General features: G+C 38.3%; 1 protein-coding gene across 3 annotated transcripts in view; it reads right to left on the bottom strand.

Moving 5' to 3' along the window:
* Nucleotides 1-234: 234 nt before the first annotated feature.
* The window catches only part of KDM7A (lysine demethylase 7A), an 84,645-nt gene continuing 57,916 nt past the window's right edge, over nucleotides 235-26,963 (bottom strand). For 2 of the 3 annotated variants that reach the window (XM_036863095.1, XM_036863097.1), the window contains 11 exons: nucleotides 24,446-24,537; nucleotides 22,087-22,176; nucleotides 15,343-15,552; nucleotides 13,674-13,798; nucleotides 13,306-13,460; nucleotides 11,940-12,037; nucleotides 11,297-11,445; nucleotides 10,922-11,130; nucleotides 9,521-9,606; nucleotides 6,908-7,181; nucleotides 235-6,249 (listed from right to left, as the gene is read on the bottom strand). In XM_036863095.1, coding sequence (XP_036718990.1) covers nucleotides 6,155-6,249; nucleotides 6,908-7,181; nucleotides 9,521-9,606; nucleotides 10,922-11,130; nucleotides 11,297-11,445; nucleotides 11,940-12,037; nucleotides 13,306-13,460; nucleotides 13,674-13,798; nucleotides 15,343-15,552; nucleotides 22,087-22,176; nucleotides 24,446-24,537 — 1,583 coding nt within the window. In that variant the 3' untranslated portion in view covers nucleotides 235-6,154. Of the gene's footprint in view, nucleotides 6,250-6,907; nucleotides 7,182-9,509; nucleotides 9,607-10,921; nucleotides 11,131-11,296; nucleotides 11,446-11,939; nucleotides 12,038-13,305; nucleotides 13,461-13,673; nucleotides 13,799-15,342; nucleotides 15,553-22,086; nucleotides 22,177-24,445; nucleotides 24,538-26,963 lie in introns of those variants that run through there. The other variant, XM_036863096.1, reaches the window with a different exon arrangement.

Below are 26,963 nucleotides of genomic sequence, written 5' to 3'. Positions count from 1 at the left end.
ACAAGACACTACTCTGCAGACACCCCGAACGAGAAAGGCTAACAGTCACCTGGGACCACGGGCATGAAAATCAGCTCAGGAAAGTCAGTCAGGCTAGCAAAACATTACTACAAAACTAGTAAATACCATAGCCAACAACTGTCCCTTTTCAAATTTCACAGATTTAAACCCCCTAAAACCAATACTACCCCTCCCTGTCACCACCCTTTACCCTCCCCCCACCCCCCCCAAAAATCAAACAAACCTGCTGAAGCACTGGCAAAGTTCGACATTTCACAGTAAATGTGAAAGTTCATATTATATAATCTCTTAAAATGAACCTTTTCACCCTCTTTCCACAGCATGAAACTGTTATGGCTTAATTTATATTAAAAGTAGAAAAGTCTTTTCGGAAGGAAATGCAGTCTGCCAAGACGCATGTGCATTTCCTGATCAGTGCTATTTCATACCTAACAACTGCATGACTTGCTTTGCAGTCAGAAGCTGTTTTCAGAAAAACTGAGGTTATAGCTTTTGATTCAGTCTAACCATAAATGTAAGGCCCTTAGTTTGGTTTAGGTTTCTTTTGCAAGATAAAATAACCTTGGGGTTCACTTAGCAAGTTACACCTCAGGTCCCTGACTATAATGTGGAAGTTATATGTATGCTTTGTAAAAATAAAAGGTGAATCCTATGAATCTTAGAGGGAAGAAATGATTCTAGGCAAGGAATCAACTCCTCATTATATATTACACCTCCTGCTAACAGTCACCAACCAAAATCCACCAAAGAAATATGAGTATTTCTGGGTTATTTTATTCCTGCAAAATAGTATATATTCCAGCACTTACGATCATTGTTTTGGTGAAAAATCTTGGGGGAAAATAGCTGACATTTTGAATAGGAAATGGCCAAAATAAAACTGGGTGGAGACAAGGTTTATCTTTGATTAAGTTCCATTTAGGGGTGCTTTCTGAAATAAAGAAAAGTGAATTCAGGATGTGACAGGTCTTGCATAGGTAAACTACTTGGAGGTCAGGGGCTACGTGGTAGCCAGGGTTTATTAGTGAAATAGTGCAGAGCAGATAAACTTGTTGGAAGAATCACTGAATACAGTTTCAAAAAGGCTTTAACAAAGAAAATTTCATGTTGCGCTTGTTAAGACAAAGCTTCAGGACACTAGGAAGGACGGGAAGGGTGAGAGGGAGACTCTAAGGGGCAGGAGGCAGGTTAATGAGCATTATTTTCCCATACCCATTAAAGGGGAAAAAAAACCCCACCACAGCAGAATAAAACCACAGTCACAATAAGCTAATTGCTTTGAAAACAGGCATTTGCTTCTTAACGTCCTTAACTTAAAAAATTTTTTATGTAAGAGATAGCAAATATTTGACTTACGGCATGACGTTCACTGAAAAAAAAATCAAAAATAAGGGAAGGGCTTTTAGTAAGGCTCCATTATTAAAATTACATTACGTTCAACAGCAATGTAGCGAGTATGTGACTTCTTCCCCTTTCTTTCCACCTGGCTTCTAGAAAGTCTATCAACATCACCCGCCACAGGACAAGCAGAGGGCTCACAGTGTCACAGAACAGGGGCTGCTGTAGGAAGCAAAGTACCAGAGGTTTGGGATCCACTGTGACCCCAGGCGAGTCACTGCCCTCGCTGGGTTTCATTTGTCTCTCTTCTTAAGCTTAAAGATCTGATGTTCAACCTTCTCAAAACTGCTTTAGATGAAGGTCTAGGGCATCTGAAAATGACTGGTGATCTTTAACTTCTCTTTTTGGAGGAAGCAATTAGCTTAATAATTAACGAGAAAAATGAACTTTTGAAAAAATTTCAAATTTAAATAAGCCCTCGTCTCTTAATATGAAATCATAAGATGCTTATATACTGCAATAGCTACTTCTGGCAGTAGTATACTGGGCCGTACAATTATTCATCAGCTCTCTGGGGAGCTGACTCATCACTATAAAGAGCATTTCTTGAAAAAAGCAGAATCTTTTCTTCTGAAGCTGTCCAGTCGAGTCTCCCTTCCTACACTACAGTGGTTTGTTTCTCTCTCTACCCAACGAGCCATTGTTGGCCAACTCAGAGCTGTCTTTGCTGATCCCCATCTATCTACCACCTTATTTTCCCGCCCTAGTACCATGGATAGTTGTTAAATCATTTTAATTCCATGACTTATTTTACCTTATGCTAGTGCCCTGAAGAGTATGCAGAATCTATGAAGCAGTACTCTTTGAGAAAAACCTAAAATTATCTTTTAATTACTTTAAATCATCTTAATGATTACTTGAGGATAAACGTTCTCACTCTTATCCATAAAGCATCTCATTCCTTTTTCTTTCACTTCATGCACTGATTCGGACTTTAATTCAGCATCTTGGTAGAGATTCTTCAGATTTTTTAGGTAGCAAGCTCTGGGCATATATCTGATATGAAGCAAATTTTATGAGTTAACAGCAGTTTTCATTTTAAAATGCATATAAATGTGCATTTGTTGTCAGTTGTAACTTAAATAATGATAAATCCTCTGCAAATATGAAGTGTTAATAGATTAAGGAATGCTTTTCTGTGTTTTTCTTAACTGCATTTTGATCCAAATTTACAAATGAGAAAACTAAGACTCAGAATAAGTGACTTCTTCAAGGTCACACAGCTGAAACATAAAGGGCAGAACCTGGACAAACACGGAGGTCTTCTGCTCCCTTTCATGCTATAACATGCCCCTATGATTACGAACATTAAATTATTAACTTTCGAAATGTTTTTTAAATTTTGAAAATATAAAAATTTTTTTTACTTCTACCTCTACAGTTGTATAGTGTATCTCTGTTAAAACTAATAGAGTTTTGTTTTATTTTGTTTTACGAATGGGCCCTCTTGCTTAAGTTTGCTTAGAAGTGAAAATAATACTGCTTATTTCCTGGAGAAGATACCTTCAAGAGCAAACAATACAGCTTCAACTTTATATGCCCCCCACAGTACTAAGTAGTACTGGGCACACACAGTAGATGTCTGATAAATACCTGCTGATCTCATATGAATAAATACAGTAGAGTTCATTAAAAAGGCAATAATTAGGATTATTAGAAAATAGAGCAAAAAAAAAAAAATAATAAAGCAGTATTCAGTGCTAAGTAGTGATAAAGATGGGCTTGTTTTCTGAGTTTATAAGATGGTTTCGGTCAGAATTTTCAATTCTGTATGCTTTAAAAATTAACTGATACTTATGAAGTTCAAAGTATTTCTAGGTATTGAACTATTATAAACTGCCAGCTTTGTATAGTTTACACCATTAATCAATACTGGAGAGCATAATATTATGTGACATTATGAATTACAGTACAGTGGATCCCAGGTTAACCGAAGTCACTTATTTGAATCAATACAGGAAAATGATTACCTACTACTACACTTAAAATTGCATATGTTAAATCATTAAGTGTTTGACATAATTTGTATTTGCTTATAACTAGCTAAATGCCACCATTGCTGTCTTCCTAGGTTGCAGGGTTTGTACAACACATAATAAATGAGACTGAGGGAAAGACGAAAGGCTGTCTATTGCAGTCGACTCCAGATGCTGAGTTACTTCAAAGTTCTGTCATTTCCACAAGATAAAGGGATGTATCACAGCCAGTGATTTTACAAGAGGTTTGACAAGGAAGTCACTGGATCAGTGGCTGGATTTTTACCAATACACAAAAAAATTACATGTATTCTGTTCTAGTGGTTATTTCATGTTACTGAAAGTTTTTTGAACTCAGCCAGTTAATGGGCTAACACTGCCAAAAATGAATCCACAGTTCCTTCACTTAAAAGTTCAACATACTGGCTACTTAAAATTAGTATTTACCAGCCTAAGTACACAGGGCAGATACTGGCTATAATTTTAATTCATAAAAATAAATTATTTATTTTCATTTTTATAGCTAAGAAAAAAAAAGGTAATTAAAAATACTTAGAGCTGTGAAAAATGTAAAGGCAACAAAAGAACCCAAATCATAATGTAGCTGGAAAAAGAAATTATAATTCTCATTGCTTAAACTAACACCAAAACATGTGTATTTTAACACTAAAATGGTGTCTACAGAAAACCAAAACATCACAGTAATATATTGTGCGGGGAAGGCGGGAGAAACAGGCAGACCCACATTTTTGACATCTTGAGCTCTGATGACCAACAAATGACTGACTGTACCTATCTCTACCTAGTTTTGGCACAGCGTACAGAGTTTAAGTAGGCCTATTATAGACGTTTAGTACTCCCATAAAAATTCTTCTTCCTGACACCCAGATAAGACCCAGACAGTGGTCCAGTCACTTGGACCAAAAAGGCTAATCTGTAAGATATTTCATATATATTCCACGAAACATTGGAACGGAGGCAGAGTAAGAAATATTTCTCTTTGAAAATACACATTTGAATGTGACCATGAAAGATAACGGTATAGACTTTTTTTTTTCTTAGCTCTTCAAGTGATACTTAATACAGAAAGGAAAGTCCTGCTACCTTGCTGAGTAAAAAAAAAAAAAAAAAAAAGACAAACCCATAATATGGCCGTATTTCTTCTCCATAAAAATAAATTTTATGCAATTTGCCTATATTTTCTTTGTAGGAACTTGTAAAATGCTCTATTGTCAGAACTGGGAATATCTCCACCGCCCCACCCCACCCCCCAGAAATCACTTGTTTTTATGTCATGGGGGGCGGAAAAGGAAAAGATAAGCTATTGCAAGCAACTGAAAACTGGCACTTAGTAAAAATTGTGCACTAAGGAGAGAAATGATTCCTTAAAGCTCAACCAGATACTTAACCTCACTATGCACTGGTTAAGTTAGGACAGATGGAAGAAACTGCAAAAAGCACCCATTTTACTCCAAATCCGTATCTTAAATAATTCTTTAGAAGGTTAAGAAATAAAAAACTAAACACACACACACACACACCCAAGTCATCTACTCCAACATGCTTGCTTCTATACAACTTAATATAGTATAGTCTTATTATATTACGGCTTATTATGCAGATTTGAATATTCTAAGTCAAACCATATTTCATATTTTCCAACAAATTAGGTATACAGAATAAAAGCGTCATAAAATATAACCTCTGTGGCAGGTGTTGGTCCTGCCCTCCAACACCAGTAGTATGAAGAAGGCCCTCTGTAGTTACAAATGTATTTGAAAAACTACAAACATGACAATTTAACCAAACTTATAATACTTTTCCCACAAGTAGGAAAAAGATATTAAAGCTGTACTCTTTGGGACCCAGATATCATCAGCAAAAAATGAAAATGCAAGAAGCCTATTTTTCTATTTAGAAGAAAATTGCAATGTCAAATGAAATGAGACATGTGGGGTCTTCTACGTAGTTCTTACACATTGGCTATGAAAGTGTTTCCCTGCAAAGAGAAGAGTCTTGTGTCGTTACGAAATGATGAGGAGTGCAGAGGGAAGGTGGGATATAGGTAATCGACCTGGATAACAGTATGCACCTTGGATGTTAGCAAAAGCGAAGCTAATAGCTTATAAAAAACACATGAATTATATAAAATAAAATGATTTTCATATACATCTTAATTTAAAATAATTAATGCATCAAATCCCTGTTTAAGACTTTAACCTGAATAGCAAATTTAAGAGTCCAGACTAGTTACTGTTACCGTGGCTCTTCCCCACATGTAACACACACACTATCAAAAATAATTTAAAAACCTTCACATTCTTAAATCTAAATTAGTGAGATATTTCTCCAGAAATCTTCCAAATAAATAGCTTTAAAAAAGAAAGAATTTAAAAGCTGTTAACTTTAAAAAAAAAATCTGTTAAATAAATTATTGATAATTCATTACCCTACCACTGAAAATAAATCAAAACACTACCAACAACAAAATGAAATTCAAGCCCTGACAAGAGACCCTTTCCAGTTCAAGGTCTCTTTTTAAGGTTCTACCCTCCTTCTTCCTCTCCCCACCAGGTCCAAAATGGTTATTGCTGAGTGGGTGTGGCACAGTGAAAATGCAGCATCAGGTTCATTTTGTTCTTCAGGCAGTGTTCCCTACGGTACATGCAAACTGCTTCAGCAGGGGCGCGCGGAAGCTCCAGGCTCCCGTACCCCGAGACCGGTCTCCGAAAGGAAGAGCGACCACAACCGCAGCTCCATCACACAAAGAAACGTGCGTGGCCATTTCTGTTCAATTTAAGGATCTTCCCAAGACGTTGTTTGGCTGTTGCCATTCCTTTTTTTGGACGTTTACCTATAATATACAGAACACCAACAACAGCATAAATAACAATGAAAATCACAGGTGACAGCACCTGGAAGACTTAAACGAGGGCGACATGGTAGGCAAAGGCTTTTCGGTGTTCTGAATGGGCAGGGTCACACTTCTGGAATTCCACTGCGTAAAACTCCTCCGCCTCATCACGTGAGAGGTAAGGGCCAACCTCCTTCGTAAGACTTAGGAGACCCTCCCACGCTCTGATCCCTGCCTTTCTCTTCAGCACAAGCTCTTACCCGATCCTGCCTCAAACTGTGCTTCAGCAACGAAAGTGATGGCAGTTTCATACATAACCCCGTGCTGTTTCTCCCCTTTGTCCTGTGGGTCACACTGTCTCCTCTGCCTTCGGTGCTGTCTACCCTGTCCCTTCCTCCACCTCAGCATGGCTAACCCATTATCAGCCTCTCCAGGATCTACCTCCCCCTCCAGAAAGCCCCTCCTGCTCCTCAGGGTTGACCGAGGTATCCTTCTTCTCTGTCCCCATGGTAACCTGTGCACGCTGCTGCTGCTGCGCTGTCTGTGATGCAGCAGGCTGTGAGCAACGTGAGGGTACAGACGATGTCTATCTAAACTGCTGCTGTCACCAACATACAGAGTCACAAATGTACTTAACATACACACATGTAGCAGTTACCTTTTGTTGCCTGGTTGCTGATAGGTGGTGGATTTGATGCAGGTCTCTTGGTGGGGTGAAGGGGCACTGAAAAGGAAGTTTCACCAACGGGCCTTTCTGGGCTTATACTGCCATTACTTATCTGGCACGCCCCTGACATCAAGCTTGAACTCTGCATATACTTTCCATTCTGAGGGCTTGAGCCACTGCTGTCCACAGAATTCCTACTTTGTACCTTCTGACTGATTTCTGATGAAACTTCCTTTCTGATGCATTTCTGGCCTCTACTTAGATCCTAAAAAAGAAGGAAGGAAATAAGGTTGAATTTTTAGGGTTCCTTTAAGAGAAGTAAGGTATTTAACCTCTCTATGCATTAACAATTGAAGAGAGAGAAGAAATAGATTACTGAACTTGGGTTTTCTTAACATGTAGTAGCCACAGAAAACCACCCCCTCCTGATGGTCATCTCATTCCAAAACCTAGAAGTGCTGAAGGATTCAAGTCTTGAAGATGCCTCATAATTTAAGTCGAGAGGAAAACATAGACAGATAGATAGATAGACAGACGGATAGATAGATAGATAGATGGATGACTGGTGGGTCTTGAAATCAAAACAGAGAGGGTCCTGACCAGAATTAAAAAGAGAAGGAAAGATAAACTCGAAAAGAGCATGCTGCAGATGTGATGTCTCACGAAACTAGTTTTAAGTGTGTGTGTGTGTGTATTAAAGTGAATTTCTGATTCTGTAACGGTCAAGTAAGTTTTAAAATCAGCATTCAACACAGACTTGCTTTAAAATAGTCTCACAAATACTGTTGAGCATGAAGAAACAGCTGTTCAATTTGACATGCCTTTCTAATACCTCGCTAGATTACAGGCAATTGAAATTCAATCTTCTCTAAGGTGATCTTGCTAATCATCTGTCCCCTACTTCTTTATTTTCAGACAATTATAAAAACAACCATTACATTTAAATAATAGCTTACTTTTAATACTAAATCCTATAATGCTAATGAGTTATAAATTTTATAACCAGTGAGGCACTATAAATACACTGAATAAGTGAATTCTTTTTTTTTTTTTTAAGTGAATGGGTGGCTTTATTTATTTATTTATTTATTTATTCATTCATTCATTTATTTATTTATGGATGGCTGTGTTGGGTCTTCGTTTCTGTGCGAGGGCTTTCTCTAGTTGTGGCAAGCGGGGGCCACTCTTCATCACGGTGCGCAGGCCTCTCACTATCGCGGCCTCTCTTGTTGCGGAGCACAGGCTCCAGACGCGCAGGCTCAGTAATTGTGGCTCACGGGCCCAGCTGCTCTGCGGCATGTGGGATCTTCCCAGACCAGGGCTCGAACCCGTGTCCCCTGCATTAGCAGGCAGATTCTCAACCACTGCACCACCAGGGAAGTCCGAATAAGTGAATTCTTAATAGTTCAGGGATTTCTTAGCTGACCTTTGACCCTGGAGCATATCCTTCCATTAAAAGAACTTGTACTTGCCTTGAAAAAATAACTTGGTTCTTTTTCTTATTATAACTGTAATTGATAAGTATTTAGAAAATATAGATAAGCCAAGCGAAGAACATAAAAACTACCCATATTTCTACTACTCAGAGAATGCTTGGGGTTGGGGAGGCTTGAGGACTCCACTTTGCCACGAGAATTTTGATTCTTTCTTCGGCTGTCATTTTCCAAGGTCTGCAGCAAAAGGTCATACTGCTTTCCTTGTATGGTGCTACTGGTAAAGTTTTGGTTTTTTTAAAAGGTATTTTGGGTTTGTTTTGTTTGGTATAAGCATTCATACACCAGGATCCTAAGACATCAAGTGCCTTCTCTTAGAGCAGGGGCTCTTAATCTGGAGTCAACGAATGGTCTGGGGTGAGGGTGGGCACAAACCATGAGAAAATGTAAGCACAAGTCATATTTATGATGGACATTTTTCTGCAAAGAGAATCCGTAACTGTCATCAAATTCTCAAAGAAATTTAGTATCTAAAAATATCCCACAGGGACTTCCCTGGTGGTCCAGTGGTAAAGAACCCGCCTTACAATTCAGGGGACGTGGGTTCAATCCCTGGTCAGGGCACTAAGATCCCACAGGCCGCGGGGCAACTAAGCCTGCGTGCCACAACTGCAGAGCCCACGCGCCCTGGAGCCTGGGCGCCACAACTAGAGAGAGAAAACCCCCACGCCACAAATAGAGAGAAGCTGCGCGCCTCAACAAAGATGCCGTGCGCCGCGACTAAGACCCGACGCAGCCAAAAATAAATGAAATAACATTAAAAAAAAAAATCTGACAAACAACGTCAGAGACTAAAAGGATCCTCGTGGTACTTTTTTTTTCCTTTCATCTTTCATTCTAGCCAGACATAACCTAAAGGTGTTGGCAGCCAGGAGCTTTTAACTGTTTTCTTAAATAAACTGTTCTTTTCCAGATCACATTCTATCCATAAGCCTTTCATCAGTCATTATATCAGAATCTCTAAAAATGGATAGCTGTTCAAATGTGCGTTTAATGGCAATTTTTAAGCTTTCCAGGTCTAGTGGTTGATTACTGGTTGCAGCTTAAAAAAAGAAAGCAAAAACAGAGCGCCAATGACAATCTATTTTAACGTTTCAAACCTTGAATATACCTGACGATTAAATCTGGAAGTTGTATCAAATTGTTTAATCCAGGAAGAACTCCTCAAGTCTTGATCTTCAGTCTTGACATGATACCCTAAAGAGAAGTTTTAATTAAATGATCTTCGCACAAACTGGATCATAAAGAACAAAGTTAGCCTGCTACTTAAAATGGAAAGTAAATCTATATTGACATCTTAAAATGAATATACTAACTCTTTATTCATATACTTTCACCACACTCCTTTCCCTCTCAAAAACAACAGTCACCAGCTCTCAATCTAACATGTTAATTCTTTCAATTCTCCCAATGACTGTCTTTCTATGGCAGGATTTTGTGCCAGATGCTGGAGGACCTAGATCAAATTCTATGGCCATCTGCTGTAGATGTAAAACCAAGTGCAATATACTTTCTCTAAAAGTAATATATTTTCCCATATAGAATAAAGGCATATGTTTGCCTGAATTTGGCAGCATTTCCATAGAAGCTTTCTTTTCAAGGGACAAAGAGATTACAGGGAGACAGAATGGTATAGTGGAAAGACAGACAAACCCAGATTTGAATTTAAGTTCTTCCATTACCAATGCATCTTAAGGCAAGTTACTTAACCTCTTTAAACCTCAGTTTCCTCTTATACGATAAGCAAAGATTTTGAGATCAAACGGTCTAAGTCCTGGGTTCAAATTCCAACCTCTGAACAGCTATGTAAGAATGGGCAAGTGAAGTCCACTAAGTCTTTTTTCCTTTACCTGTTAAAGCTACATTACATACACCCAAAATGTTGTTTCGAGAATTGAGTGAAATCAATGTCAAGCTCCTGGTACTTAGTTAACACAGCTGGGTGGGAATGAACACAATGTCTACAACAGACTTCAGTTTTAATGTGGTACCATCTTCTCCCCAGTCCTCCTCAGATTTTTAGGGAAATAAAATTTTTCACTAAAGGCAGACAGAAGAAAACACTGTGTGGCATCACTGATAATGCCACCAAGTCTTCTCTCTTTCCTAATACTTCCTTTTCAAGTAAGAGAGAATATCCTCAAGCAGAAACAGTTCAAAACTTGCTTCCACAAAAGGAAAAAGAGTTGATTGTTCAAACTTAGCACATCAATTAAGACACCAAAACATTCCCTCCACTCTGACCGACTTATAAAAGGGAAACAATACTGTCTTGTGACAGCCAGTGAACACAACTCTTAATCCATTAATTTACATTTTGAGTTCTTATACTTGCATCTTACATTTGTCAACATTATGTATTCTTTTGCCAATATGCTTAACACCATTTCCAACTAAAGATGTGCAATAAACAGTTCTTATTCATAATCTCTAACCTCAACTAGGAATGACAGGGCTATTAAGGTGGGGGTTATATGTTATTTTTCAGAGGCTTATAGTTTATGTTTCTTACCACTTTCCACTGGCTTATCACAGCGATACAACTGCCTAACCTCATGGTTACTGCTGTGGCAGCTGCTGGGATCCTGGAGAGAGTGTCTTTCACCACCGCAGTCTGTGCTTTGTATCTGCCTTTGTAAACACGTGGAATAGTGCAACCCTGCCATAGACAGCATGCCCTGAATAGCTTCTTCCTCTGTGCTCGTCGAGGTAGGACACTCCCTAAAGGGCGGATCGGCAAAAAAGACAAGAACCTTTTTAATTCTAATAAAATTTTTGGTAAAATTTAAAACAAAACAAAACAAAACCCCAAACGAAACAAAGCAACAAACGTTTTCCTATCGTTTATATCACGATATAGTCAGACTGCCGTCATCAGCGTGCCTACCTTTTAACTGGGATTTCGCTTCTAGATGGCTTCTGACTCTTTTGAAGGAAGCTCCTCATCACATTAGATTCTTCCTGAAAGTTTGATGTAATTTCTTGTTTCTTTTCATCACCTGAACTTTCAGACTCTTCAGTGGTAAAATTATTTTTCTGAGATAATTAAATGGAGGCAAATCTACATAAGAAATCTGAACAGGTCTGTACAAACTAACCAGAAACACTTTATCCGTTTAGGGAAAGTGAGAATCTTAATTATCTTGTAATTATTTCTGTATTTCATATGAAAAAGTGAAAATCTCTAATAACTACAGTAACATAATTCCTTAGTTAAAAAAAAAAAAAAAAACACATAGTACAGGTTTTCTTTAAGGCAAAATGAAATATAACCTATGAGAAATACGAGAAACATGAGAACAGTATCTCCCTCCACCCTTTCCGAAATCAGACAAAAGCTATGTCGATCAGATGTAAAGAGTCACATGATGGGACGTGTGTGTATAATTACCACTGCAGAGAAGGCCCTGTGCCACAAAGGTCAGAGACACAGGCTTTGGGAAAGCTGTCATTCACTTTCCTCCTAGGTAAAGGAAAGTGGGTGTTCATCTTTTTGTCACATAACTTTAAGTTAAGGGTTCCAGGCGTACCAGTGCGGTGCAATCAGGTCCAGAGTCTTCTGAATCAGAAATATCAGAATATTCTGATGATCGATTCCTGAGTTCTGATTTCACACTTGTTAAAAACCCTGAGAAGGAAAATGATGAGAGAAAAATAGAGTCATTAGAATTTGAATAAAGCGCCATCCAAAGCCTGTCCAGCTTTGTGAGATGTCTCAACCGCTCCTGCTCTGTCCTTTTCTCACTGCTTTCACTGTCTTCATTTCATTCTTCCCCCATGGACCATCTCCCTAATTGACCAAGATACAGATTAACGTGTATTCTTAAAACATCTGGGGGTATTTGTTGAATATGGTGATATAATCCTTATATGGGTGGGTTGACTATTTTATATTTCTTTCCAGAAAAAAACCTCTAACACTAAAATTAGCTGCAAGATGCTTTTCACTTTCCGCTGTGCATTATTTCTCTCAAGAGAAAACAAAACAAAAACAACTCTCCTAAGCCTAAGACACATTCGAGTAGACAGCGAACCCAGCAAGCTTGAACCAGGCTCCAGCGCTGCCTGTCTCCTGCCGGCAGCGCTCCTCAACAACCGTGGGGCGAGTTCCACTGATGAGCTGCCTCTCCCCAGACTCGAGAACAAAGGCAGAGTCAGCAACTACAGCAATACCAAACTTACCCAGAATTAGCAGGACGGAGGTATTCAACATGGATTAAAAAATGTTAATCACCTGGAACATTTACTTATCAAGTACTAAAATATTTAACTCCTTTTTAAGATAGAAGGGTATATGGAGGCCCTGAAAAGTGTTGAGAAAATGAAGACTTCATTCAAAGAAGAAAGACCTCGAGGAGGAGGAGGAGTCACTATCCATCACACTGACGATGACCAATTAATAACCAAGTAGAGGCCTTCTTGTCAACAGGCAATCAAATAAAACAGTACATGGGTTACTAAGAGCTTCAGATCAGCCAGTTATATATGTCTCCTAATTCTGAAAACCATATGTATGTTAGCTAAGATTATCTCAAAAATAGGATTAAACTTGCAACTTTATTATTTTATTATTTGGAGTAGAGGCCCGTGAGATGCATGAGCTTCATGTGACTCTTGTAAAAACCGTCACTAGATGAGGGTGTCACTGGCCGGCGACATCCTCGTCACTAATACCACCTTCCCTGGGCGCCACCCCTCACTTGGTGGTCACATCTGGCATTTCCCTGATGGAGAGACGACTCAGAAATGCTCCAGACTTCTCAAAAGAGTATCAGGGACACAGAAATTGTAATCCTACTACTGATTTAAGCACTTTAAAATTAGCAAGTTACTTTACGTATTATTAGCACATTGGTAACGAGCAGACCTTTAAAATGACCATTAAAACAAACATACTGTTAAGTGGTTTCTGAGACGCTTCATTCTCCACCCCTTCTATTCCTGAGCTCTCTTCCATCTTCACTTTTGCCTTTTTTGTCCTTCTCTTATCCTCTTCATTTTCACTGTCTGCTGTATAAAGACTCTGATCTGCAAAGGGTTGTCTCTCATCCCTGTATACAGTGGGAAAAACAATCGAGTCAGAAAACAGTGCAACCATGTAGCCAAACGGTATTAAACCCTCCTTAATTTACAGAGAAAATAGAGAACTAAGACACTTTCCCCATATTTCAGGCAGCTGTGTAATGGTCTGGACCAGGGATTAAATGAACAGAGGGAATCCACTGAAAACTAATCTGTTGGATACTTTGATCTACTTCACATACTTAATTATCCTTCCATTTGTCAGCAGTAATCGGAGATCATTATCTTTCGCTCTCCATTCAGGTACCGTGGAAGATGGCTGGAGATGTTTGTTGAATTTTCCATTCAGTTTAGAGCTCAAAATGTCCTTAAAGTATAAAAACAGAACTTACTTAACCTCCGCCCTCAAATATGCCGGCTTGACAAGTAAAGAACTGTACACCACCCACCACCTCCCCCCCACCCAAGCCCTGCATGCTGAAGGGTGCTGGGCGGCCTCGAGGCTAGGGCATTTGTAGTGGTGTGGCAAGAAAACTAAATGGTTCCTAAAACCAAAGCATGAATCTGGTTCACCTTTCTGTAGGGCCAGTAACTATAAAGCACATTCTATAACGCAGAATATAAAATCTCTATCAAGTGAATTCAGACATTTCACTCTCGCAGAAAGCTGAAAAACTGAAAAGCTGGAGAAGTACTGCTTTCATGTATCTGAATTCTCTTTGCCTTGTTTCTCCCCGCAGAAGTGCTAGCTGCTGGGTCCTTTCCAGTCACCCTATCTTTGACCTAATCTCTAGTCTTCCCACCAGACACTCCCAGCAATTTACAGGTCATCACCCTGCTGTCACCAGGAACAAAGGCCACCGGGTGACATAAAGGCACAACAGTAGCTGGTTTTCAATACATAAAGAATATTTCCTTTTTATGGTAATATTTTTCTTTAATAATAAATAGAACCTTTTATAATAAGCTAAATCTTCTCCTAGATGGCTATGGGTTTAAGGCGGTTTAGAACAACAAAAGCTTAAAACGGTATAAATATAATTATATAAAATTTAAAATATTTAAGGAAGTTTTCATTTCTATATAGCTTCTTTAAATATGTTAATTAAGAGATACTACTATCTTATTCATTTTAAATTATCTTCTACTTAAGATGTAAAATCATGGATGATATGGATCTCACCACATGTCATTAGCATGTTTTACAAAGGCCCTACATTGAGCTCATTGCTGCCCCACTGCTTCTCCCCTTTGTCCATTAGGCCATCACTTCTCAAACTGTAGTCATGGGTTTAACAGACCCCCAGCCTAACAGTCATCCATGATGCTGCTGCTGGGCCAGGAAAAGGCCTTCCGCACTTGCTCTTCCCTCTGCCTGCAATACTCTTCCTCAAGCCTGTGTATCCATCTGACTTCTTCTGCTATGTAAGTGGCATTCAAATGCACCCACCCACCTGAGAGGCTCTCTGACCACCTTAGCTAAAGCAGCCAGCCACCCGAGCCCCTTTATTCTCTGGCTCTACTGCTCTCTTTCTTCATAACATTTGTTATCTGAAATTATATTACTTTAATATCTGTCTCTGACTTTGATCCTTCCAACTTGAGCTAGGATGGAAGCTACAGCAGGGCAGGGACTTAGATAATGCTCACTCTGGTATCTTCTCCAGAGCCTAGAAGAGCATGCGGCACTTGGTAAGCACTCAGTGAACGTGTCGGCAAACAGATGAGATCTGTTCGTCCCACTTCTACACTGAAGCATGTCCCTGTCACGAGCAGAAGCGCTGCTGACCCCTACGGCACTAAGCAAAGATCAGACAACAAGAACGGCCGGACTGTTCTCTTTCTACAGTCCTTCTGAAGGCCTTTCAGAAACGACCAAGTCTCTCGCGTGACCATGGAACGGAAGCTTGCCTCTTCCCAGGGACACATCTCCAGTCTTCTGAGCACCTCCCTCGTGTGCAGCTCCAGGATGTCTAGGTTAGAAGGAGTTCGGACACTATGATCTCGAAGTTTCCGCATCCTTCGTCGGGAATGGTGTGGGGAAGCTGCTTCATTTGAGGACCGTGAAGCTGGACACACAGTAGGAGTTCCCTGAGATTTAACTGGTTTGCCGTTTTCCTCCTTTAAGAATGAAATCCAGGGTATTTTTATGACAAGCCCACTAAATCAAGCCTGACTAAATCATCAGCCATAAAAATATTTTAGAAAACAAAAAACGTTCAGTTTAATCATATAAACAGAAAACACCAAATTATAAAACTTGAACAGCTTTGCTGAGATCTTTTCCCCTTCTCTCCCCCACGTAATATACTGTGAACATGTTTCCTTGATTTTCAGTATCATTTTAAAGGCTGTGTCGTATTCTACTGCAGAGATATGGCATAATTTACTGACCTAATATTTGATGGCAGTCATTTAGGCTGCTTCCAGTTCTTCCCTATGATGAAATTCTTTCACATACATAATTGCATAAATCAATAAATGCTTTTTAAACCAAAGTCACACATCTATGTAGCTTTAAAAATTAAAACTCTATAAGCATATCATGAAAAGTGCAGTCTACTCGTCCCCATCTGATTCGCTTTCTCCAGAGGTAACAACTTGCACGTTTTTTTTTTTTTTAAATTATTTATTTATTTATTTATTTATTTATTTATGGCTGTGTTGGGTCTTCGTTTCTGTGCGAGGGCTTTCTCTAGTTGCGGCAAGCGGGGGCCACTCTTCATCGCGGTGCGCGGGCCTCTCGCTATCGCGGCCTCTCTTGTTGCGGAGCACAGGCTCCAGACGCGCAGGCTCAGTAATTGTGGCTCATGGGCCTAGTTGCTCTGCGGCATGTGGGATCTTCCCAGACCAGGGCTCGAACCCATGTCCCCTGCATTGGCAGGCACACTCCCAACCACTACGCCACCAGGGAAGCCCAACTTGCACGTTTTTAAACATTGTAGTAACATACACAGAATTTTGTACCACATAATATATGTGGTAACGTATACGTAATTTACCATTTTAAAGTGTAAAATGCCACAGTTTAGTGGCATTAAGTACATTCCACATTGTTGTCTAACCATCACCACTATCCATCTCCAGAACTTTTTAATCCTCTCAAACTCTTAAACAATAACTCCCCACTCCTCCTTAGTCCCAGCCCCAGGCAACCACCATTCTACTTTCTCTATGAATCTGACTACTCTAGGAACTACACGTGAATGGGATCATACAATATTTCTCCCTTTGTGACTGGCTTATTTCACTTAACACAGTAACTTCAAGGTTCATCCATGTTGTAGCATGTGTCAGAATTTCCTTCTTTTTTAATGCTGAATAATAGTCCATTGTATGTATATACCACATTTTGTTCATCCATTCATCTGCGATGGACATCCGGGTTGCTTCCACGTTTTCGATGCTGTGAATAATGCTGCTATGAACACGTGTGTGCACCCTGCTTTCAATTCTTTGGCGTATATACCCCGCACTTCCAACTCTTGTAGCTGTTTTTTTGTTGTTGTTGTTGTTGTTTCAGTTATTTGCCTCCAAATGTTGAAAGAACATGTTTAAACTGTTATTTCTTGGTTTTTCCGCTTCAGACATTATTGAATCCCTACTATGCAAGATAAAGTCTTAATCTTTGCACACCTCTCCTAAAGGCACACACACTTTCTCTTCCTTCAGTATTCAGTATTTAAATTGGACTCAATGAAAATTATTTACAACCCAGTGCCACGTAACATACTATTATTACCTCTACTTTCTTTTACATCCTTTGACTTTCCCTTGAGTTTATAATTGCCTCATCTCCATCTGTTTTGTTTCCTATGTATTTATCACTAATTGATCCCCAAATTCCCACTAGAAGAATGCAAACATTCAAACACATTAAGTAATTTATCAATCTTTATATTTTTCTTTGGAGACAGACCTCCTAGACAGGAAGGCCTGATAAAGCTCAAGATGCCCAGTTAAATGTGAATTTCAGATCAACAACTGATATGGGGCCTTTCATTCTCCTGGTCCATCCTGGACTAGCTGCACTCTGGGCCTGCACGTGATACCAAAGGCCATTCCCGACCTGCTCCCATTCTACCACATAAAGCTGCAACCCCCGCTCCCCCCATCTCTGGCTGTCACTCCCTACCCTTTTCCGCTCCTTTATTTTCTTCAGAGCACTCCTTTACTCCTGAGACATTAAAATATTTACGGCCAGCCTCTTCCTACTAAGCTCCACGGGGGCAGGGCCTTTGTTTTGTTCACTGCTCTATGCCCATTCCTGATGGGACACAGCACATAGTAGGTACTCAGTATTTGTTGGAAGAATGAATTCCAGGGCTGCTCCTTTTTCGGTTTACTCCCTCCCAGCACATCCTCTAAGAGTTTCCTGAGAAAGGGAACATGGAGCTAAATTGTTTGAGACCTTGCCTCTCTGACATCTTTACCATCATATTTGACTTATAGCTTGGCTGAACGCAGACCTATAGGCTGGCATCCCTCCTATCCCAGAATGTTAAAGAGTTTGCTTTATTGCCTTCTAGTCTGTAATGTTATTTTTGAGAAATCTGATATTATTCTCATTCCCAGTTCTTTGTATATGACCCATACTTCCTTCTTTGATGCTTTTTAGGATATACTTCATTACATGTATTCTAAAATGTGACCAAGTGTGCCTTTGAATAGGTTTTTTTTCACTCACTGTACCAGGCATGCTGTAGAGTTCTCAATTTGGGAAGGTGTGTCCTTGAACTAAAACATTTTCTTCGATTATTCTTCTGATAATCTTGTTTTCTCTGTTATCTCTTTCTGGAACTCATATTATTTTGACAGTGATTGTGTAAAACGACCTAATTTTTCTGTCCTATTTCTGTCTTTTTTTTTTTTTTTTTAACTTTAGGAGAGATTTTTCCAACTTTATCTTCCAACCATTCTACTAAATTTTGTTTCTATTTTATTTCTAATTTCCAAGAGCTCCTTTTCTTTTTTCTTTGAATGTTCCTTTGTTAAAGCTTCCTGTTCTTTTTTCATGGCAGTACTATTTACTCTTTTCTCTCTTCAGGGAATCAGTTATGTTTGGGTTTTGGGCTGAAGACTTACTTGCTTATTGATTGTTTCCTCTGAATACTTTTTTTTCTCCTTTTTATCTTTTATTTTTGGTCTTTGTCTTAAAAACTTTTCTTGGCTTTCTATGTATTTTCAAAGGGAAGCATTAAAAAGCTAACTTGTTTCAAGAAATGGTGCTAAGAAAACTAGATAAAAATATGGGAAAAAATAATGCCTTAATTTACCTTATGCTACGTATAAAATTTCAAGATTGGCCATTTACCTAAATGTAAAAGCTTCTAGAAAAAAAAGCAAGTATCTTCAAGACCTTGGGTGGGCAAAGATTTCTTAGGACACACAAAAAGGTACTATTTATAAAAGAAAAAGATTTTATAAATTGGACTTCTTCAAAATCAAAAATTTCTGTTCATAAAAAGACACCATTTTTCATACGAACTATATCTCAAGGGAAAAAAAGTTAAAAAAAAAAAAACAAAAAACACCATGAAGACAATGAAAAGATAAGCCATAGGCTGTGGGTAAATATTTACTATTATATATATGTATATATCTCATATATAATATATATCATCCGTACATACATGAATGAATGCATGCCAAAGGACAAAGAACTTGTGTCCAGGATATATAATAAACTCCTACAAATCAATAATAAAAACAACATAATTTTTTAAATGGGCAAAAACTTCAAACAGATACTTCATAAGGGAAGATATACAGACAGCCATGCACACAAAAAGGTGTTCAACATCATCAGTCTTCAGGAAAATGTAAACTAACACCACAATGAAACAACATTTCATATTCTCTGCAATAGCAAAAATTAAAAAGACTGAAAACACCAAATACTTACTGGCAAGGATATGGAACAACTACAACTCCTATACATTACTGGTGAGAGTGTAAAATGGTACAACCACTTTGGAAAACTGTTTGGCAGATTCTCATAAAGTTAAAAATTCATTTACCCTATGACTTAACAACTCTACTCCCAGGTATTTATCCAAGAAAAACGAAAACATATATCTACCACAAGACACACAATGTTGCTTATAACAGTTTTATTCATAATGGCCAAATCTGCATATAACCCAAATATTCATCAACAGAAGAATGGAAAACAAACTGTGGTATATTCATTTAACCGAATACTACTCAGCAATGAAAAAGAACTACTGACACATGCAACATGAATGAATCTCAAAAGCCTTATGTTTAAAGAAGCCAGACACAAAAACACTATACGCTGTATGACTGCCTTTATCTGAAATTCAAAAATAGGCAAAATTAATCTATGATATAGCAGGAGAGGTCAGAAGAGTGGTAGCTATGATAGTCAAAGACTGAATAGAAGGGGGCAAGAAATGACCTTCTGGGGTGATGCAGATGATTTTTAGCTCAACTGGAGTAAGGGTTACACAGGTATATTCTTTTGTCAAAACTCAAATTGTACTTTCATGATCTGTGCATTTCACTGTATGTAAAAAGGAAAAAGCTAATTGGGAGCTCTGTGTGAGTGGGGCTTTACCAACTGATGGGTTTCACTACAGGAATCTGGGTTGTTCCATTTGAAGGTTTCAAATTGTCAACATCAGTGGATCTTCTTTTTGGCCTGGGAGGTACAGGCCAGACTGCCAGTGTTTGGGAGAGCCACATGGAAGAAGAATCATTCACTATGTAGATTGTCACTTAATCCTCTTGTTTTCAGTACGGTACCCATCTCCCTCAGCTGGGTTCAGTGGCCAAAGTCCAGTCTCAAGTTCAACCTCTAAAAAATTAAATCTCTAGTTTCTTCCATGTGTTAAGGCAGGGATCTGGAGGTCAATTTATTTCTTAAATAGACCTTTAATCAATCCTGTTTTCAACCCCACCTCCACTCTCATATTCTGAGGGTCCTAGTTTCCCTGATTGCTAAACGTTTTGAAGGTTTTACTGTACAAATAAGATCTGCTCTGGTCTTCTCCCATTGCCCACACAGGTTTCAGCTCTCTCTGGTCTGTTAAGTCAGTTACCACTTGAACATTTGCTTTCCAGCTTCCAAAATTTTGTTGGAGTCTTCATCTCTATTATGCTCTTTGTCTTCAGGGGATATTGCTTTTTATTCTTTTACTATCATTTTGGTTCCAAGAGGTGATAGTGGTAAACAGGTATGGTCATGTAGAAAGTTTAATTGGATTCCTCCTATTTACTTTATTAAAATAATGCTAAGTCAAGGGATATGCCAGTTAGAAAGCATGAACTATTTACACTTCCTACCAGCAGCACAAAAATAAAGAATTTTATCTTTGCCAATTTGGTAAATGATCATTTGAAATCATAAATTATGCGGCAAAATGTACTTGAATACTTTTTCACATATTGAGACTATTTTTCATATTTTTATTGGATTGGCCATTTCTATCTCTTCTTTGGTGAAATACCTGTTTATATTTTTCTTTGTACATTTTTCTACTGCCATTTTGCTTCCTTCTGTACTCCCTACCCTCCAATTAAAAAAACAAAAAAAAAATTCCAAAACAACAAAAAAAACACTTTGTTGGCTATTTTTGTCCAATTATTCTTCCAGGTATATTTTACTATTTTCAATTTGTAATACTAATTTGGAATTGACATATTTCAGAAATGACACTCCCATTTATTCAACTATAGTTTTATTTCTCTTAGTAAAGATTTATAGTTTTTTCATATAGACCTACACCTTTCTTATTGAGTTTATTCTTAGTTTTGGTTGTTATTATATATGACATTTATATATTTATCCATAAATATATAAATTAAATATGTGACTTTTGATTTTAAAAATCCATTTATATGCAGCTCTTCAAAAACAGAAAACAATTTCCTACCATATCTGAACATATTGAGAATTACATGAAATACTCTATCCAAGGATATTAAACCCAACATTTTAATATTTCTTAGACATACATCTTTTTTCATTCCCCAAACACAGCCCTAATCTGAGCTGTATCAGTTAGCCGCCATTCCTCCACTTAATTTCCTTTCAGTTCAAGCTGGACACTAACAGAACCACCTTCCTCAAGAATTACTTTAATTAAAACCCCCTTTCTTTAATACCTAGAATAGCTCCTAATTAATAAATTAAAACACCTAATCTCAGACTTCATGGGCTTTTATCAAAGGGCATTTACCTAACCGAGTTGCTGTAATATTTTCAGTCAAGTGGATCTCCTTGCCTTACCCTACTTGTGTCATCCTTCTTTCCAATTCAGTTTCACCCAGCTCTTACTCATCTTACCTTTTCTCTTTCTTTCATTTCTTAACATGTATTCATCTCTGCATTGCAGAAATGAATGAGATCTGAAAGTTTTGTTTATGCTGTATTTTTTTATTTTTGGAGTAACCTAAAGAACCTGAAGTAACCTGATAACTGCTTCCTTATTAGTTCACTATGATACAATACTCCAGATTTCTCCGTAGGACTTTGGGAGCCTGAAAACCTGAGACTCCTTCCAAGACACAGTGCATTCTATTTCTTCTAAGAGTGTCAGGGCTTTCCAATGTTTGTAGTGTGGTGGTAGATCCAACTGCTTCTCAAAGCAGATAGTAACCAGGCATTTAGATGATAGTTTCTACTCTTACCTCTATTGCTCGAATTACTTTAGAAAGTTCTTTAATAAGATGTCCAGGTCTAACATTGTCTGGAATTTCAAAGGCATGTTCAGATACAAGCTGTAGTTGGATTAACAAAGATAAGACAACCAAAGTTACTTACATTTTAAGATGTAAAAACTAATTTACTGAATCAATTTTCTAGATTTTACAGACAAGGCCAAATACCCACAAGTCAGGTCTCAGAGCTCATATGGTTGGTTTCATATCTTCTAAGGAGATCCTTATTAACTCATAAAATCCTCTTACCTTGAGTTAAAAATGGACTTGTCTTACTGTAAATTTTGTTCTATATGGACTCTACACCTCAAAGCCTACTGTAATTCTAACTACTACTATAATTAGTAAAGAAACTAACTAAATTTAATTCATAATACGTAAGGATCTGTCAGGGGGAACATAGGCACTAAAATAATCCTAGTTTCTCATGGGAAATCTAATTCGCCAAGTTTTTTTTCTTTTCACATCGAAAGCGAAATAGGAAAAAGATCCCATCCACAGGAAAGAGGAATTAATTGGTGAGTTACCATATCTACTGGACTGCAAACTGCTGTCATTATTTATTATGTCTATTTCCAAATATTAATCTGTACATCTAAGAAAGTTTTGACCTTTTAGGCGCACTTAACGTACTAACTGTTACTTCTGCTTTACATCCTCTCCTTGGTTTAGCATAATTTGTTAAAACAAACTAATGACATCAAGATACAGTTGAGTACTTTACGAGTGTTAACTCACAAATCCTTTCAACAACACTATGATAGAGATACTATTAGGACTCTCACTTTACAGTTGAGGGCCTGAAGCACAGGTTAGCGGTTTATTAGCAGCATTGCTGAGGCTTGAATCCAAGCCTCTGACTCCGGAGTTCCGGAGTGGCTCTTAGCCACTATGCTAAGCTACCTCTCATCTTAGAGCAAGGTTTACAGTTAACTGCAAACATCATGCTTTTAAAAGGGCACTTCAAATGCAATGAATTAATAGTATGTATTATTGATGAGTTTTACTGTGCATCAAAATCACCTACAAAGTCTGTTAAAAACAGAGGTTCAGATCCTACCCCAGATCAATTAAATCAGAATCTCTTGGGAAAGAAGCAGGGAGTTTATTTTTAAAAAGCTCTAAAGGCAATTTTGATAAACACACAAGTTTGAGAACAACTTGTCTACAGCCTTCAGAAGGAAAAGAATTACATGGTTTTTGCAACATATCCTTTATTTCGTTTTTATCTTTTTATATACTATATACTTTTGTAATCTGTTTATGCCTTTACTTGTCATTTAGATGATGACATCTTTGACATTGGAAGACATGATTTTTATTTTCCTGAATGCTTCCACAGTGCCCTTACTCTTAATGGATATGCAGCAATGAAGTGAAAGGGAGCATAAAATTATTGGGAGGGTAACCTACTAATTACTGTCTCCCAATATCTTTTAAGAGGGGGATTTTTATTTCAGGTGGACATTTGAGAAATTAGCATGGGAATGTATTTTCATCAGCTCAACTATTTATCATTTATTAAAACATTGTGTGTAAAGTTCCAGGAAGGAAATGAAGATGAGAAAGTCCCTGTTTTTCAAGAGCTTATAAACTTAGACAAGAGGACGTGGACACATTACTTTATGGACATTACTTTTAAGTCCACTGGCACAAGAGATACGCTATGGACGCATAAGGAAAGGACATACTGCTTCCAAATGGAGACCTGGGATGACCTCTTAGAGGTGGTGGGATTCAGATGCAAACTAGACCACATTTTAGGGAAAAATGGAAATCTCCTGCTTGAACCCTGACCTCTCTTTTCCTTCATTCTTACATAAGACTAGCAGAGGGATAACAGCATAGGCTTTGCAAACACAGAGACTGAGCTTTAATCCTAGCTCCACCAGTTGTCTTGGGCAAGTTCTTAAACTCTGAACCTCAGCTTCCCCATATGTAAAATGGGGATACCAAGAGTACCCCAACCTCATATAGTTGTTTTGAAGAGTAAATGAGTTTATGGATGTAACTAAGCACAGTGGTTAGCACACTATGCGAGCTCAAAGTTATATATTATTATTCTATATCTACATGTTCATTTCTTAGTCAATATCCTAGATATACTCAAATTTACTTTCTTTTTGAGGTTAAAGAAATACCTAGGTACTTCATTCTCATAAATATAAACATAAACCAGCACATTTGTATATACTGTCCAATAAAATGCAGGTTGTACTTAAAGCATGATTTCCACTCCTTCTACTACCCCAAAATAACATAAGGACTCTGTTTTCCTCACCCTGCCATGTAAAAATTAACAATTATTTCACCAAAGACAACTACTTACTTCTTTTTTCATCCATAATTTTAAAGCAGTATGCAGCGCTTTCACTCCCTGCACTAGGTAAGTCTGAGGCTGGAAACCATCTTCTCTCAGTTCTGTGGCAATGAAGTTGAGGGGGGAAAGGAGTTAGTGTTCTGTGACAAAGGGATTAACTTTAGGTTTTGAGTAACCACCAAATATCAAACAAGTTAACAGAGAAATAATAAACAATCAGTTGAAAAGGTGAGAAAGAAAAAGAAACAGTATCATATTAAATGTAGTTGTACTAAATGCTCCAGTTAAAAGAAAGCTCACAAACATAATGCTGAGTAAAAGACAGGTCACGAAAGAGTATCAGTAGGAATCTACTCACACGAAGTCTAAAAATGGACAAAATTAAACTAATTTAGTTAGTGACACAGTGATAAAACTGAAGAAAAGGATTTCACAAAAGTCAGGATGGCGGTTCTCTCTAGAAGGGAAGGAGGAGGGTGCAATGGGAAAAATAATTGGGCCTCTCTAAGGCAGCAGCAAGGCTGTTTTTGCTTACTTTGGGTAGAGCTGACCTGAGTGATAGCTGTGTAATTCTTTGAACTGTATGAGAGAGTATGTGTATGCAGTGTGTGACCTACACAATTGACTATGGGCATGACATACCACATGATTGTAAAGGCAAATACACATACACACAAATGTTTTTTCTGGGTTTTAAAACCAAATTGGTTATCTAAAACTCATGCAAAATATATTAGATGTGGTCTAAAATTCAGGTAAGGTGAAACAAAAGCAAAAGATCTCACTTCTGCTCAGTGTTTAATTTACTTACATGAACCCAAAATTGGTTCACTGTTTTATTATTACTAACACTAAACACAGTTAAGAGTTTCATATAATCCACACTTATTTAACCCATCATATAAACCTTATTAACAGCCTGAGCTGGAAGATGACAGGCCATAGTAGAAAGTTAAAGGGTCAGGGATTAAAAAAAACAACATAATGTGGGGTAACAAGACCACCATTCCTGCTTCCAGGATGAATCCTAAGACGATGGCAATTGGTAATAGTGGTCATCTGGCTCTAGCCTTAGTGGGACCGGACTGAGTCACTAATATTGCCAGGTAGCCTGTACTGATATAGCTGACAAAATGAAAACATTCTAAAACCTCACCTACAAATATCCTTTTACAGTAATCTTTTTTTTTTTAGGTTTTTAATGTATAGGTTCATGTTTTCAGTCAGACCTCAATATTTCTGACTCTCAGTGGCCTAAAACAAAGGTTAAATCGTTATTTTAAGACTGAACAATTTGCTGCTTGTGGCTGCAAGGGGAACAGCAAGACTTTGTCTTTTAGATACATTTTTAATTTGTTCTAAAAAGTCGACTGATGAGCCCCTCTTAGACATTAAGGAAAAAGCATTACCCCAGGTGTGTCAGTGTGTCAGTGTGTCAGTGTGTGTGTGTGTGTGTGTGTGTGTGTGTACATGTATGTGTTAGTGAGAACAGAAAGATGGAAAAAGTGCTCTGAATCTTCTGAATATTGAATTGCCAATCTCTTATCTGGAGAGTTCAGTAATTGGGTTCTATTTCCAGAAAATAAGGACATTTGTAAGTGTTTTTATAAGTGCTCCTATTTTCCCAGGCTTCTACTTGAATAGGAGACTATGAACTTTACTGTCCAGTATTTTACTGAAAATCATATATTGCAACTCTGTGGGTCTACTGTGACATTCCCGCAGCCAAGAAAAATACGCGAGAACACTACTCCTCTCCATCCATGGGATCCCACCTCCATCCTGTACAGCTGCACCACTGTCAAGACACCTACCTCTACACAGTGCTACAAGGTGTGAGATGGGGTTCTGCTGCTCTTTCCTTCCAAAGAAAGTGAGCTTTCCCCAGCCCCCCTTTTAAGGAAGGAAACCATAAATGATTTTTATCATTTAAATCCGTGCATGCCATCCTGAGAAATAAGTTATTGGTTGTTTTTTTTCCTTTTACCTTTTCTTCTTGTGTAACATTTAAATGGGGAAAAACCCCAAATGTTTAGACTAGACTTTATTGTTTAATCTGTTTATATCTCTTCTTCTGGGAGCTAATTATAATAGTAGTACTGGGACTTCCCTGGTGGTGCAGTGGTTAGGAATCCGCCTGCCAATGCAGGGGACACGGGTTCGAGCCCTGGTCTGGGAAGATCCCACATGCCGCGGAGCAACTAAGCCCGTGTGCCACAACTACTGAGCCTGTGCTCTAGAGCCCACGAGCCACAACTACTGAGCCCGCATGCCACAACTACTGAAGCCCCCGCACCTAGAGCCCGTGCTCTGCAGCAAGAGAAGCCACCGCAATGAGAAGCCCGCGCACCACAACAAAGAGTAGCCCTCACTCGCCGCAACTAGAGAAAGCCCGCGTGCAGCAACGAGACCCAATGCAGCCAATAAATTAATTAATTAAATAATTTTTAAAAAATAGTAGCACTACTGGCAAACTGACTAGGAAAGTTAGACAACACAAAAACCAGATGGACTGTATTTTCATGGG

The sequence above is a fragment of the Balaenoptera musculus genome, chromosome 9, assembly GCF_009873245.2.
Source record: "Balaenoptera musculus isolate JJ_BM4_2016_0621 chromosome 9, mBalMus1.pri.v3, whole genome shotgun sequence".
Lineage (NCBI taxonomy): Eukaryota > Metazoa > Chordata > Mammalia > Artiodactyla > Balaenopteridae > Balaenoptera > Balaenoptera musculus.
Note: the sequence above shows the minus strand (reverse complement) of the source record. Positions and strands in the feature narration are given on the sequence as shown.